This window comes from Aegilops tauschii, chromosome 5 (assembly GCF_002575655.3).
Source record: "Aegilops tauschii subsp. strangulata cultivar AL8/78 chromosome 5, Aet v6.0, whole genome shotgun sequence".
Lineage (NCBI taxonomy): Eukaryota > Viridiplantae > Streptophyta > Magnoliopsida > Poales > Poaceae > Aegilops > Aegilops tauschii.
In genome coordinates this window covers 533029676-533045754 of record NC_053039.3, presented here as the reverse complement: position 1 = coordinate 533045754, position 16079 = coordinate 533029676, and the positions used below count along the sequence as shown (strand labels likewise).

Sequence of the window (16079 nt, the reverse complement as noted above, 5' to 3'; positions counted from 1 at the left end):
TCGGCGCTCTGTCACTCCTTCGCACACACGAAGCATGTTGCGAAGCACTTTAATTTGCTGGTGTCCTCAACATCATCCGCGAGTGGCACGATACACCTCCGCAACAAGGGTTTGCAGCATTGCGGCATGCTACAGATAAGCCGGACGATTTCCTAGAGAAATCATCCGCCTAGCCCGCCGTCCGATCTGACCGAGGGTGGCCGTTCGATCGCCGCAAACGAAGTCGTTTCCTTTCTCTCTGTTCTTCCATCCTGCACCCTGTAACATCTGCAGCAAAATAAGCTTCAACGCAGCTACTCCCATGGCAGCACCACGCCGCGCGGAGCACTGGCGGCGCCCGGCGGTGCTTCATTGTAACCCCGACGATGCTCCAATGCATCTCCGGCGGTGCTTCAATGCAACCCCGAGAAAGCTTCAACGACCCCAACGGTGCTTCACTGCAGCTCCAGCTTGCTTCATTGCAGCTCCGGCTCGCCTCATTGCAGCTCCGGCGGCGCTTCATTGCAGCCCCGACGGAGCTCTGATGACCCGGAGAGCTCCATTGCAGCTCCGCCGCCGGCGACTTGCAGCACCAGCAGCACCGCCCTTCAAGGTTGCACCGCAGCACTGTGGACATGGGCGAGTTTCTGTGTCGCAGCACCGAGTTCGTCGACGGGCGCTGCCATTCCGGCGAGCGGCAGTGTGTTCGTTGAGCACATGACCTAGTACTAGCTATTATTACTACTACTAGTACTACTAGTACTACTAGTACTGTATTTACTACATAAAGGATAAACAAATGTGACTCCAGGAAAAAAACAAGTCGGACGCATGTAGATACAAAATGTAAGAGGCGCGTGGGAGTGCGATTCCTGAACCAGTGCCCGTCTCCCTGCAGGCGCGAGCAGACGCGGTAGTAGGCCCGCTCACGTGGACACGTGGTAGGCTGTGGAGACGGCTTATGCGTGCGTGTTATCAGCCGGCTTAAAACAACACTTTTCCCAGGAAATATCCTTTGGTTCCTGGTTGTATATACACCCTATACAGGGATTTTCTTTAATAATTAATCAAAAAATCAAAATAGTTCAGAATTTTTTAGAATAAACTTGACTTACTTTTGCACTAGTATATAAATTTCCACAAAAACAAACCAATGTTGACTTCACAGCGAAAAAGACAAATTTTATTTGCTATTATAGGTCACCATTCACATCATTTTGGTCAAAATATTGTCTTTTTTGAAAAGAAGTCAAAGGGGGATTTTCTTTTTGTGAATTTTTTCTTACAAGTACAATGTAAGGTCAAGTTTATTTCAAAAAATATTTTCAGATTTTTTGACTTTTTATTGGATTACTAATTTTTTTTTCATATAAGATGTATATGTCCCCATAGACCAAAAATTCCTCTCCTCAACTTGACACTCATTCAACCTCCAACTTCAAAACTGGTCGCCTCACACCCTTAACTTGCCATCCGGTTCTAGCTCTTTCCTAGCGCTAGCACGCCGTCGGTCTTCTACTGCGGATCCACCATCTGGGGAGCCCGGCAGGGAAGACGGAGAAAGCGCCAGACCACTCGATGCAGAACCAGCAAGGTGGAGCCACCCCTCACAAACACATGAAGCAAAAAACCAGTTCTTCCCTCCGTGGCAACGAAATAAGCCAGATGCAGACGAGGTCCTATTCCGTGCGCAACACGTCTAAGGAGGACCAAATGCGCGTGCCCTAGGATGCTCACTTCGGTTGGCTGGCTAGTTGCCCTATTGGGCCTAGGCTCATTGAAGAAGTGAAGGGAAAAAATAAGATGAAGGAACACTGAAAAAAGGTAGAGAGAATGTGCCAAAATATGTCAAAAAAAGGTTCATGAATTAATTTTTTTTGTAAAAATGTTTATGGATTTGAAGAAAATGTTCATGAATTTGAAAAATATTCATAAATTTAGAAAATATTCACCAATTAGAAAATGTGAATTTCAAAAATGTTTTCGAAAATTCAAAAATGTTCTCAGATTGTTAAAATGTTCATAAATTTCTAAAATATTAACGGATTCCAAAAGAAGCTCCAAATTCTAGAAATATTCATGAATATAAATGTTCAAATTTAATTATTTATCTACCATAAGAATGCTACGTTCATGTGCGAATAGGCCCTCCCTAATATGTGGGGCGATGATTGCAAAAAGTAGCTCGATACACCAGGAGACTTCATTCCTAGGGAGCTTAGTAACTTAAGAGATTACCGAACATTCTCCTCAATTAAATCTACCTTGCCCCTTTCCTTTCAGACTAACTATCTCTCCTTCCTTTTCGGCAGGCATATCACAAAAGTCCAAACTCATCCCTTCCAAAGAGGGGATCAACACATCTATATAGGCACCTAGGTGCCTAGGCATCTTGTTAGGGTCATTCCGTTAATGCATTTGGATGTAAGTGACGTGCATCATTGTTGATTTGTTTCCTAATTTATTCCATGCAAGACTATCCATATATGAGATAGCATTAAGTGTTTGATTCTTTTTCCTAGTTTACTTGCACTCTCTCTACGGCGACACTTTCCACGCATCCAAATTGAAATAAATTAGATTCGTCACCCATCTGGTCACCTTCCTATTTTTTCTGAACACAACACGGACGCAAGCGCTCATACATACGTGCATACACTCACCCATATGAACGCACACACGCACACCCTACCCCTATGAGCACCTTCAAGAGACTAAGCTGGCATATCATCTTGAGATTTACAAAGTCACCGTAGGCACCTCGTCGTCGATGGGAACGTCAGCTCCCACTGAAAGCGCATCGCTGGAAATCCGGAATAAATCAAGGAATAATGTGAGCACCCGGACATGAACCCTGGTGGGCTAGGGATACCACTGTCCCTCTAACCATCCAACCACAGGTTAGTTCACACCTTCCTATTTTTTGCTTTCTCCCACTAGCATGGTCCATATAATTCACAATAAATTAAATAGCATTTGTTTCATTGAATTTCGTACCATTTTTGTCTACTTGAATCTAAGACACATACATGTACGTGTTTGCAATTTATTTTTACATAATAAAAACATTTGTTGGTACATACATACTTGACACCCATGTGTACATATTGTTAGACCGCGATGCCAATTGATGGGTATTCTATCTAATCAAAATATGCACATGTTGGTGTTGGTATTATACGTATTGAAAATGTACACATACCTAATGTATTTTTGTAATGAAAAATATACACATACCCGTGGTATTATACCTAATGATAATATTCCCGAATATACCTAATGATAATATACCAGTTGGTGGGTATTATACCTAATAAATATTTTTGTGGGTGGTGTTATACCTAATGAAAATATTTACGTGTTGGGTACATATTATTAGACTGCGATACCAATTGTTGGGTATCATACCCAATTATTTGCAACTATGTACTTAAAAAATAAGCAGATATAATACCTACATATTTTTGGCGTATTTACTTATGCATTTCACATCAGGGTTTGTAGTTATAAAAAAATACAGTGAGTATGCGCACACCTAAAAATATATTGAGTACTTTCAATTTTGCATATCCATATATATTTCATGTATGTAGTTGTTTGGTATTATACCTAATGAAAATATTTATGTGTGGGTGTTATACCTAATCAAAATATACACATACTCGGGTATTTATCCAATAAAATATACACATACTCAAGATACGTTTGTGTATGTGTTGGTAATTCAGTCAAAATACGAAACGTGCATACCGTACTAACTACAAATAGTTTTCCTATATTCCTAATGAGTACCATATACCTTCATCAGTGAAACATGACAAGTAATATGAAACAATTAATCATGACACATTAATTTCTAATTTCTGTTTCAAACAACACACATCTAAAGGCATCAGAAGGCGTACTCTCATGATGTGCTTGTCCAAACAGAGGCCTTGGGCCTCCTACATAAAAAAACATCCAGTCTAACAGGCCAACAACCTAACACAGAAGGTTTCAAAGGCAAAAGACTACACCCGACGCGTTGTTCTTCTAAAAAAGAGAGGCAAAAGCCTACACCCATGTTCTCTATTTCAGTCCCGCTCAAGATTCCCATCTCAACTATCATACAATCCAGATAATAAACCCAAAATCAAGCATACCCGGCGCTTAGTTGACATGGATAGCTGGAAATTTTCCCATGCCCATAGCCTCTTTAACTAATTCTCCGTCAGTAACATTCATATCATAATCAAAAATCACATTATCATAATTTCTAATTACTGAAATAACATCATCCAAAATATCAGAACCAGACGATCACTCATGCGAGGATAGAACATAACTATTGCTATGATTGTAATTTTTAATTACTGGAATAACATTATCCATAGTATCAGAGGTGTTAGAATATATTGTATGTATATACAGTTGTGTATATAAAACCGTATATACTCTTGGAGTTGCGTGCGTGTTCAACATTGTAATCTGGTAGTTAGGTTCAAGCTTCGATCCTTATCTTGTAGGATAGCTAACTTGAGGATCAAGCCTAACCAACTACCGAATCATGTAAACCCTAGCCTATGGCTATATATAACACATAACGCGTCCCTGCTAGGCATACGCTTCAAGCCATCTTTCATGGTATTCAGAGCCTATCCCCTCTAAAGCACATCTCTCGTAGCCATAGCCTCCTCAAGCTCCGCTGTCGCCGCGCCTGCCCTCATCCCCATAGCCGACTGACTCCATCGCTCCAACTTTCTGGTATGGCGCGCGCAAGCCATGGCAGCCATCCGTGGGGCGCAGCTCGTCTCCTACCTCGATCCAGATCGGGAGCAGCCGGAGCAGAAGCTCCACGACAAGGACGGCAAGCCCACGGACGTGCCCAACCCTGCATGCGACATCGACAAGGCTCGAGATTCTCAGGTGCTGAGTTTTATCTTCAACTCCATCTCAGCTCCTGTCATGGTTCAGGTTGCACACTGTGACACGGCGGCCGAAGCATGGGCCACCATCAGGGAGATCTTCATCTCCCAAACTCAGGCGCACGTCGTCAACACTAGAATCGCCCTCTCCACCACCAAGAAGGGCAACTCGACGATGTCCGAGTACATCGGGCGCATGAAGGCGCTCGGTGATGAGATGGCATCGGTGGGCAAGCCGCTCACCGACGACGACATGGTGTCCTACATCCTGGCGGGACTCGACTACGACTACGTGTCCTTCATCTCCACGATCTGCGCTCGTACTCAGCAAATCAAGGTGAGCGAGCTTTACTCGCAGCTGATCAGCTTTGAAAGCAGACCGGCCATGTTTGAAGGCGGAGGGCAGTCCTCCCACTCCTCTGCCAACGCCGTGTCTCGCGGCGGACGCGGTGGATCCAACCGTGGTGGTGGCCGCGGTGGCAACGGTGGCCGCAATGGAGGCGGCCGTGGCAATGGCGGCGGCGGTCGTGGTCGCGACGGCGGCCGCGGCAATGGAGGAGGCCGCAACGATCTGCCTGAGGTCTTCTGCCAAATCTGCACCAAGCCAAATCACACGGCCATGGAGTGCTACCGTCGCTTTGATGTCTCCTTCAACAAGGAGAAAACTGCAGCAGCCGTCAACACCAACTCCTCCTACGGGGTGGACACAAACTGGTATGTGGACTCAGGTGCAACAGACCACATTACCAGCGAGCTCGACAAGCTCACCGTTCGTGACAAGTACAATGGGCACGATCAAGTAAACGTGCCAAACGGCGCAGGTATGAAGATTTCCCATATAGGTCATGCATATGTTCGTACCCCTACTCGTAATCTTCATCTCAAAAATATTCTGCATGTGCCCAAAGCCACTAAAAACTTGATCTCTGCTCATCGTCTAGCCAATGACAATCATGTGTTTCTTGAAACTCATCCTCATTTTTTCGTTGTCAAGGACAAGGCAACGAGGAAAACCCTCCTCCACGGCAGGTGTAGAAACGTGCTCTATCCCCTATCATCAGCTCCCATAAGCTCGGGCAGACATGCACTTGGCGCCACCAAGATATCTCCGTCAAGGTGGCACGATCGTTTAGGACATCCATCTTTGGCAATAGTTCAACATGTTCTTAGACACAATCAAATTTCCTTTTCTAGCAAAGAGTTGAATAAAGAGGGAGTGTGTGATGCTTGCCAACAAGGCAAGAGCCATCAACTTCCCTACCCAAATTCTAGTAGTATTTCAAAAGCTCCTTTAGAGCTAGTTTTCTCTGATGTATGGGGGCCTGCTCGAGATTCAATTAATAAGAAAAATTATTATGTGAGTTTCATCGATGATTTCAGCAAATTCACATGGATATATATCCTCAAACATAGATCAGAAGTTTTCAAAGTGTTTCATGAGTTTCAAGCACTAGTTGAACGACTTTTTGATCGCAAGATTATCACCATGCAAACGGATTGGGGCGGTGAGTATGAGTGCCTCAACTCCTTCTTTCGTCAAGTAGGGATCACACATCACGTATCATGCCCACATGCCCATCAACAGAATGGGTCAGCCGAGAGAAAACATAGGCATATTGTGGATGTGGGTCTCTCACTTTTAGCTCATGCTTCCATGCCCTTAAAATTTTGGGACGAGGCCTTTCTAGCTGCCACTTATCTTATCAATCATACTCCTAGAAAAGTGATTAATCTTGACACTCCCTTGGAAAAATTGTTTCATGAAAAACCCAACTACCATGCCCTACGCACCTTTGGTTGTGCGTGCTGGCCAAATCTCCGACCCTTTCATGCTAAGAAGCTTGAGTTCCGTTCAAAACAATGTGTTTTTCTTGGCTATAGCAATCTCCATAAAGGGTTCAAGTGTCTCGATGTCAAAGAAGGACGTGTCTATATCTCTCGAGATGTTATCTTTGACGAAACAAATTTTCCATTTGCCTCACTAAATCCAAATGCCGGCGTTCCTCTTCGTTCCGAAGTTCTTCTTCTTGCAGAAACTGCTCCATCTGAACCTCTTGATCATGGGGGCGAACAGACAGCTGATCTTTCGGTTAATCTTCATAAAAATCCTGCTGTAAATTTTGGTGGAAATTCTGTTTTTGGCTATGATTTTATGCAGCAGACAGGTGTGGAACACGATGCAGATTCAGGTGCTGCGCCGGATCCAGCCAGCGGCGATCCCGGGGAAGATCCTCCCTCGCCTGCCGCGCCGGACGGCGGGAGGATTCGCACCGCATCAGCCTCGGGAGCGGGCGATCCAGCGTCGCCACGACGCGTGTCCCCTTGCGGGCCTGTGGGCACAGGCGCTGTCGCGCACTCAGGGTCAGGTGGACCCACAAGCAGCGAGGCGCCGCTCTCCACCCGCCAAGTGGTGCGGTCCCCTCCGCATGGTGACGCGGGCCAATCAGGCGCGTCGCAGGCGGGCGACAACATCCGCCTCGGATCTGCGGCTGCCGGCCCAGGTGCGGACGCTGGCGATGGCGACAGGATCCGTGTTGGATCTGGTGCGGCTGGGTCAGGTTCTGGATCCGCTGTGCAGGGCTCCGGATCCTCTGTGCAGTCGCCTTCTGCGATGATTTCTGCGTCGCCACCAAGAACAAGATCTCAGCATGGTATTTTAAAACCAAAAGTACGTACGGACGGTACGGTCAGGTATGACAAAGGGCGTCGTTTTGCTGGTCTTGCTGTCACAGGAGACCAAATACTTTGGTAGAGGCATTGGAAAATAAAAATTGGAAAAATGCAATGAATGAGGAATATAATGCTCTCATAAAAAATAGAACATGGCATCTAGTTCCTCCAGCAAAGGGGAGAAACTTAATTGATTGCAAGTGGGTCTATAGAATTAAAAGAAAGGCAAATGGAGAAATAGACAGATACAAGGCTAGACTAGTTGCAAAGGGGTTTAAACAAAGATATGGTATAAATTATGAAGATACCTTTAGCCCTGTTGTGAAAGCAGCTACTGTTAGACTTGTTCTGTCCATTGCAGTATCAAACAATTGGAGTCTTCATCAATTGGATGTGCAGAATGCGTTTCTTCATGGCGTTCTAGAGGAAGAAGTGTATATGAGACAACCACCTGGGTATGAGGTAAAGGACAAGTATCATTATGTATGCAAGCTTGATAAGGCTTTATATGGTTTGAAACAAGCACCTAGAGCATGGTACTCTAGGCTGAGTGTGAAACTCGAAAGACTTGGTTTTCAGCCATCCAAAGCTGACACATCACTGTTCTTCTACAGAAAAGGAAAAATCACCATTTTCATGCTAGTATATGTTGATGATATTATTGTTGCAAGCTCATCGCAGGATGCAACCAAAGCATTGCTTGAAGATCTAAGGAGAGACTTTGCTCTTAAAGATCTTGGTGATTTGCACTACTTCTTGGGAATAGAAGTAAAAAGGGTTAAAGATGGCATAGTCTTGCGTCAAGAAAAGTATGTGTCAGATGTACTAAAACGAGCAGGTATGATGAATTGCAAAGTGTCAAATATGCCTCTCTCAACTTCTGAAAAGTTATCTAAGGAAGAAGGAGAGCCTTTAAGTGCTGAAGATTCTACAAATTATAGAAGTGTTGTAGGTGCTTTGTAATATCTAGCACTTACAAGACCTGATATATCTTTTCCTATCAATAAAGTATGTCAGTTCTTGCATGCTCCCACCTTTGCACATTGGACAGCAGTGAAAAGAATCTTGAGATATTTAAGAGGTACTATGAGTACAGGGTTGAAAGTCACAAGGTCAATGTCAACTTTGCTGAGTGCATTCTCTGATGCTGATTGGGCCGGTTGCCCTGATGATAGAAGATCAACAGGGGGCTTTGCTGTTTTCTTGGACCAAATCTTATATCATGGAGTGCACGGAAACAAGCTACTGTGTCAAGATCAAGTACAGAAGCTGAGTACAAAGCTTTGGCTAATGCCACGGCAGAGTTGATATGGGTTCAAACCTTGTTGAATGAGCTTCGTGTTAATCACTCTCCTGTTGCACGGTTGTGGTGTGATAACATTGGTGCCACATATCTATCAGCAAATCCAGTGTTTCATGCTAGAACAAAACACATCGAGGTAGATTATCACTTTGTGCGAGAAAGGGTAGCTAAGAAGCTTCTTGATATTCGATTCATTCCCACTAATGATCAAGTTGTAGATGGTTTCACTAAAGCCTTATCATGGCGCAAGTTAGAAGAGTTCAAGAACAATCTCAACTTGGTGAAGTTATGATTGAGGGGGCGTGTTAGAATATATTGTATGTATATACGGTTGTGTATATAAAACCGTATATACTCTTGGAGTTGCGTGCGTGTTCAACATTGTAATCTGGTAGTTAGGTTCAAGCTTCGATCCTTATCTTGTAGGATAGCTAACTTGAGGATCAAGCCTAACCAACTACCGAATCCTGTAAACCCTAGCCTATGGCTATATATAACACGTAACGCGTCCCTGCTAGGCATACGCTTCAAGCCATCTTTCAAGAGGAAGACAAATCAATCCGTACTAATAAAGAGATCCATGCTTCTGCCTATCCGTCGTGCAGTTTTGCAGAAACCCCTTGCTATTTCAAGAAATCAACCCACAGTCCATATTTAAGTGAGTAGAAAAACGTTTTGCATGATTTGCAGACCCCCCCCCCCCCCACACACACACACATTCTTTCATGAAATCAACCCACGGCCCATATTTAAGTGAGTAAAAAATGTTTTGTGTGATTTGCAGAAAACACCCCGCCATTCATGAAATCAGTCCACATTCCATATTTAAGTGATGCTTCAATGTTTGCAAAATACCCCTTGGTATTTGGGTTAATCAACCTACAGTCCACATCAAATGTTTTTAAAAATATCCATATCTTTAAAAATCCTAACTTCAATTTTAACATTTCATACATGTAAAATTTGATTAGAAAAATATATAGAATCTAAATATGATATTATTTACATGTTAACCATTTTTAAAATACTATTTAGGGTGCAACCTTAAGCAATGGTGCATGATCTGTATTTTAAAAATCTTCCACGTGTATGCATATATGCGTACATCACGAAATATGTACTCAAATATTGTCTACGTATGACGTAAAGCTTGCAAATTAACGAAGTCACAAAACTTTATTTGATAAAAAAAATTATTCATATATAAAATTTAGAATTACAAGTTAGGGAGAATATCATCTATTTTCATACAAATTTAGTATGTAACTCACAAAAAAATGTAAATATAAGGGTAATAGAATTATACTCACCTTTTGACCTAATGTTAAAACTTAGGATAACACTAAAACTGATTATGTGATATATTTCTCCCTCTCTCTATTTCAACTTATGAACAGAAAGCATTGATAAGGATCTTTCATTTTTCTCTATGCTGATATGATCTTGACGAGAATTGGGAAGTTCAATCTAGAAACCGAGGAGAGCGACGAGGAAGCTGTGTAATCCTCGCTCTGGTCACCCTCCTCCTAAGTACCTCTATCCCCTCGTCGTCGTCAGCGCGACCACCGTCGCCTAGCTTCCTGACACCGGCAATGCCATCACCACCGCCGCCGCATCTTCTGCATCCGGGCTTGTGCGTGTGACTGATAGGCCATCCAGCACGCCCACACTGATCTGGTTTATATTAGTCGACTCCATCTCCATCATGGCCCACTACATGATCTCGACCGGGAAAGCACCATCGTCGTGAGTCGCTCCTCCTTTGTTGTCCCCAAAACCACCCGGATCACCTTATTCTAAGGTCATGTATCTGTGTAGCGGTGAGATCATGTTACCGGTATCTCTCGGCATTGCGCAGCAGGGTAAACATTTAGTCCAGTTTTAGATAGTACCAGACTTCATCTTCAAGAAAAATAAAAGTTGAAGATCGGCTTACCAATCATTGTACGTGCCATAATACCCTCGCCTCAAGACGAACCCACGGCGCTGTGCTTTGTATAGGACTAGTATAGACACGTTTCTTAGGGACATGACGCCGTGATGGATTCAAACCCGAGTCTAGATCCGCGATGAATACGACACGATTACGATAGATATCTCCCCGAGTCCACCGTAGGCACCGTCTCCACGGCCCCAATAAATATCCCTGGTTCCCCACGCCCTAGCCCACGCACGCAAAGAAGCCCCTGTGTCTTTTGTTCGCTCCTCCGCCGCCGCGTCTTGTTGCTAGGGTTTCGTTTCGCCTCCCAATCCTCCGACCGATGGCGGCCGAGGAAGGCGAGAAGAAGATGATCACGCTCAAGAGCTCGGACGGTGAGGAATTTCAGGTCGAGGAGGCGGTCGCCATGGAGTCGCAGACCATCCGCCACATGATCGAGGACGACTGCGCCGACAACGGCATCCCGCTCCCCAACGTCGACTCCAAGATCCTCTCCAAGGTCATCGAGTACTGCAAGAAGCACGTCCAGGCCAGCCCCAAACCGGCCGACTCCGGCGCCGCCGCCGACGCCAGCTCCTCCACCTCTACTGCAGCCGCCGCCCCTGCCGAGGACCTCAAGAGCTTTGATGCCGAGTTCGTCAAGGTCGACCAGGCCACCCTCTTCGACCTCATCCTGGCTGCAAACTACCTCAACATCAAGGAATTGCTCGACCTTACTTGCCAGACAGTTGCAGACATGATCAAGGGAAAGACTCCGGAGGAGATCCGCAAGACTTTTAACATCAAGAATGACTTCACACCCGAGGAGGAGGCGGAGATCCGCAGGGAGAACCAGTGGGCTTTTGAGTAGAAAAGAGAATGCTTAGTATTCGTGTTTTTTTTAGACTTCGTATCATCGTATGTCTATGTATCAGCGCTGCCTTTTCTATGTCGTCCTAGTGCTAGTGGTCGTAATTATTCTAGAGTCAAAACATCGTGTATTCCTGCAAGAAGAAACCTATCGTGGCCAGTGGTCATTACCTGTGAAACTGAATTACTATTAATTGTCAAGTGGACGTTTTGCTTCGTAACATCATCCTTAGCTATGATTTATGCGTGTGATTTGAGATATTTTTGGCTATCTTGAAATAGCCATATTGTTTCTGATTTTATATCTACAGGTTTGCTAAAGATTTGTACTCAACATGCACCAGCAGCATTTGTCCATCGCGCGGAGCGGGCGCGTGTTTGTTGTTTTGTTTCGGGTTATAGGTCTCCGCTAGTTAGTCTTGACGCCGACCAGGTCCCCAAGATCTTGTGTCACTTTGTCGTTTTTGCTAGCGCCTAGCAAGACAGGTATGACGACCTTCTCCCCCCGACGTCCGCGCTCAGCGTCACCGGGAACGTTGTCCCATCCCTGCTCACCCCCCTCGCGAGCGAGGGCCATCGATTCCCCCCAATGTTTTCGCTCCGCGGTAGAAATCCTGCCCAAGAACACCTATGCCCATGAGTTGGAGTGGACGTATAGTGTGGATATTACATGGTGACAAGTTTGGTCAAGGACATCCTTTGGAGGAGTGATTGATTGTGGACATGTTTGGTTCGATTTTTCTGAATAATACAGGCTTGTTTCTCATCTGCAGTCCTTCACATTGGAGCCACATCTCTGTATGATTGTTCAGTTTCACATGTAAGTGTTTGTTGATGGACCATGGTTGCACCTTTTTTGGGTCATACTAATTTTAATTGGCAGAACTAAACACACCAAGCCCTCTCTTAGTTTCTTTTTCTTAAGTCTCTGGGCGCCCTAAGTTTTATGTTTAAGTTTGACCTTATTCCTCAGTACTTTTATTCTTCTCGAGTAATAAGTGTTCTTTCTTCAGTTTTTTGTTCAGGCTCCCTAAGTTTCTATTCAATGTTCTTTCTTCTTTATAGTAGGGCAAAAAAGAATTGATTATCTCAGTTTTTTCATTGTTCAGTGCCATTGCTTTCAGAAAGTTCAGTAATTTCAATTTTAGTTTCCATTTTCAGTTTGGTCCTTCATTCCTCAGGTTTTCTTTTCTGCTGTGTTTAGTCCTTATTTTGTTAATCAGTCATTGTTCAGTTCATTAGTTATTCTTCTTCAGTCCATCTTTGTAATTTATTTTTATCAGAGGTCTTCAGTCTTTTTCTTTAGTTAATTTTTTCCTTCGGTCTTTTAATCCAAGCATTAGGTTTTACGTGCATGCATGCTACATTGGACTCATTACTGTTTAGTTTTCTTATTAATTCTTCTTTGTTCACTTTTCAGTCATATTCTTTTAGTCTTTAACTATGTCATTTCCTCCTGCCTTCAGTCCGTAGTTTTGTTTTTCCCTATTTGCAATTTTAATTTTTTTTACTTATGCAGTCAGTCTATATAAGTTACCAGTCGTCCACGTGAGCGACTCGGGCGGCCACTCAATCCACTTTTCTCGCAGCCATCCTGTGTGCCTTCCCGTCGACGCCGCCGGGCTTGCCCGCACGGCTGATAGCGGCGGCGGGTTCCGTTCCCGTGGTGCTTTGGGGGCGTTTGGCCAGGTACATGCACCTGCTAGAGGTTGTGAAGGTGGAGTTATCAGTGACGCTGGCAATCCAAACGGGGCTGGGTCCAGCAAGAGCTTTGCGGGGGTGGCCAGATTGGCACCATAGCACCTGCCATCAATGCTCATGGACACCATTAAGGAGTGCCATCTCCAATAGATGCAGCCGCTCCCAGCGCCGTCAATTTCCTGACAAGATCATAGGAGCCACTACCTTATTCCATGGCAGAAGTGTAAGTCCACCGTATTGGACGCTCCTCGTCCGTACGGTGCCACCCACGACATCCTCCATCCAGGGAGCCCAACTGGTTGAGGCGGTGGCCTAACATAGTCGTTGCGACCATTGCCAGCAGTCTTGGTGGTCCTTCACTCAGGCTCGGGTGTAAGGTTAGATGTCGCCGTTAATTTGGCCATTAAGTTGTTGGGCGGTCATGTTCGGACGACGAATCATCTAAGGAAGTAAGGAAACGTTGACCTATATGATCTGTCGCCATAGGCGAGGATCGCGGAGCGAGTGGCAGTCCATGGAGTTGTTATCTCATGTAGCTCAGTTATCTGCCACTTGTGAGGATGCTAACACACCTCCAAAGTTGATGAATAGATGAAAGGCCCCCCCCCCCCCCCCCCCCCTCCCCCCCCAACAAAAAAAGAAGAAGAAGAAAGAGGGGTGCACCCGGAAAAGAAAAGAGAGGATCGAAGGTTTCCCCCCAGAAAAAAAGAATAAAGAGGGGAACCAATCCAAAGAGTAAATCAATTTGTAAATACAACTTTAGCCCACCCAAAAAGTACAAGAAACTTTAGTGTACTATAAGAAGTAGAACTGCAATAGTAATAAACTAAAGGAAAGAAAATCATACATTATTGATTATTTTGAGTTCATTTTTTCAATTATAATGAATGCATAAGAAACAAGTGTATCCAAAAAGTAAACTGGACGACACTTGGTGTACTGCACCCTCGGAGATGAAACTGATGACGCGGTCATACTTCCAGGAAGTATACATGAAAGACCCAACTCTCTCTCCTGATGAGGTCATCGAATGTATTGAGGAAAAAGTGATGGATGAGATGAACAATGTATTACGCGTCCCGTTCTCAGAGAAGGAGATTTCAGACGCGCTTTTTCAGATAGGGCATTAAAAGCCCCCGGAATAGATGGATTTCCAGCGCGCTTTTATCAGCGTAATTGGTCGATATTGAAACAGGAAATTGTTGCGGAAGTAATGGAGTTTTTTGTTACTAGAGTGATGCCTAATGGTGTTAATGACACGGCCATCGTCTTGATCCCTAAAGTTTAATTCCCAAAGGAACTAAATGATTTTAGACTGATTAGTCTGTGTAATGTGATTTATAAGATCATTTCAAAACGCTTGGTTAACCGACTACGCCCTATTCTGTCCGAACTTATTTCGGAAAACCGGAGTGTATTTATTCCAGGGAGGCTCATTACAGATAATTCTATCATAGCATTTGAATGCTTGGATTTCATCCAGGAGGTTGGAGCCAGTTCACCGGCTTGTTGCGCATAAAAACTAGACCTATCAAAGGCCTACGATCGGGTGGACTGAGTTTTTCTGGAGAAGGCTCTTAGTAATGGGGATTCTCACAGCGGCAGATTTCTTGGATTATGGCGTATGTCACGTCGGTAAACTATTCGGTGAAGCTGAATGGAAAATTATTGGAGCCCTTCATCCCCTCCCGCGGCCTCCGACAAGGTGATCCCTTGTCTCCGTTTCTTTTCCTCTTTGTTGCTGATGCTTTGTCTTTGTTAATCAACAAGGCTATTTCGGAGGAGGGGCTGCTGGAAGGAGTGAAAGTGTGTCGGCGGGCACCTATGATCTCTCACCTGTTATTCACCGATGATTCATTGTTGTTCTTTCATGCCTCTGGGCAGCAAGCAGCTATTGTAAAAGGTTTTTTGAGCACTTACGCATGACCTACGGGACAACTCATAAACCCCTCAAAATGTTCCATCCTTTTCTAGTAATTGCAATGAGATGGTGTCGGTGCAGGTTAATCGTATTCTGGAGATAACAAGTGAAGCTTTTGAACCCAAATATTTAGGATTACTTGTTCCGGAAGAGAGAATGCATAAGGGAAGGTTTGAAACTACTCAAGAAAGATTAAAGAAGAGACTAGTTGATTGGAGTGAGCAGTTTTTGTCCTCTGGTAATAAGTAAATATTAATTAAATTAGTGGCATAGGCAATCCCTACATATATTATGAGTGCTTTCCGCTTACCTGTATCAGTTTGTGACGATCTTACTAAGTTGATGATGTTGGGGAACGTAGTAATTTCAAAAATTCTCCTACGCACACACAGGATCATGGTGATGCATAGCAACGAGAGGGGAGAGTGTTGTCCATGTACCCTCGTAGACCGAAAGTGGACGCGTTAGCACAACACGGTTGATGTAGTCGTACGTCTTCACGATCCGACCGATCAAGTACCGAACGCACGGCACCTCCGAGTTCAGCACACGTTCAGCTCGATGACGTCCCTCGAACGCCAATCCAGCCAAGTGTTGAGGGAGAGTTTCGTCAGCACGACGGCGTGGTGACGATGTTGATGTTCTATCGACGCAGGGCTTCGCCTAAGCACCGCTACGATATTATCGAGGTGGATTATGGTGGAGGGGGGCACCACACACGGCTAAGAGATCAAGAGATCAATTGTTGTATCTATGGGGTGCCCCCCTCCTCCGTATATAAAGGGAGGGAGGAGGAGAGGGTCGGGGTGGCGC

General features: G+C 44.6%; 1 protein-coding gene and 1 non-coding gene across 5 annotated transcripts; both read left to right on the top strand.

Moving 5' to 3' along the window:
- Window positions 1-5118: 5118 nt before the first annotated feature.
- On the top strand, window positions 5119-5257 carry LOC120965705 (small nucleolar RNA Z247). The gene has a single exon (XR_005758732.1). It is a non-coding gene; the product is annotated as a small nucleolar RNA Z247 (small nucleolar RNA).
- A 5857-nt stretch (window positions 5258-11114) lies between these two features.
- Window positions 11115-11645, top strand: LOC109731751 (SKP1-like protein 1). 4 transcript variants are annotated; one of them, XM_040388573.3, is made up of 2 exons: window positions 11115-11339; window positions 11406-11645. In XM_040388573.3, exons 1-2 carry the CDS (start codon window positions 11118-11120, stop codon window positions 11643-11645), a joined length of 462 nt encoding a protein of 153 aa, XP_040244507.1. In that variant the 5' UTR covers window positions 11115-11117. The 4 variants fall into 4 exon arrangements, with proteins under 4 accessions (XP_040244507.1, XP_040244506.1, XP_040244505.1 ...); XM_040388572.3 differs by having other exon boundaries at window positions 11115-11351; XM_040388571.3 differs by having other exon boundaries at window positions 11115-11357.
- Window positions 11646-16079: the final 4434 nt, after the last annotated feature.

Coding starts and splice junctions, on each gene's coding strand:
- LOC109731751 (XM_020290929.4), top strand. CDS start 11,118: ATGGCGGCCGAGGAAGGCGAGAAGAAGATGATCACGCTCAAGAGCTCG.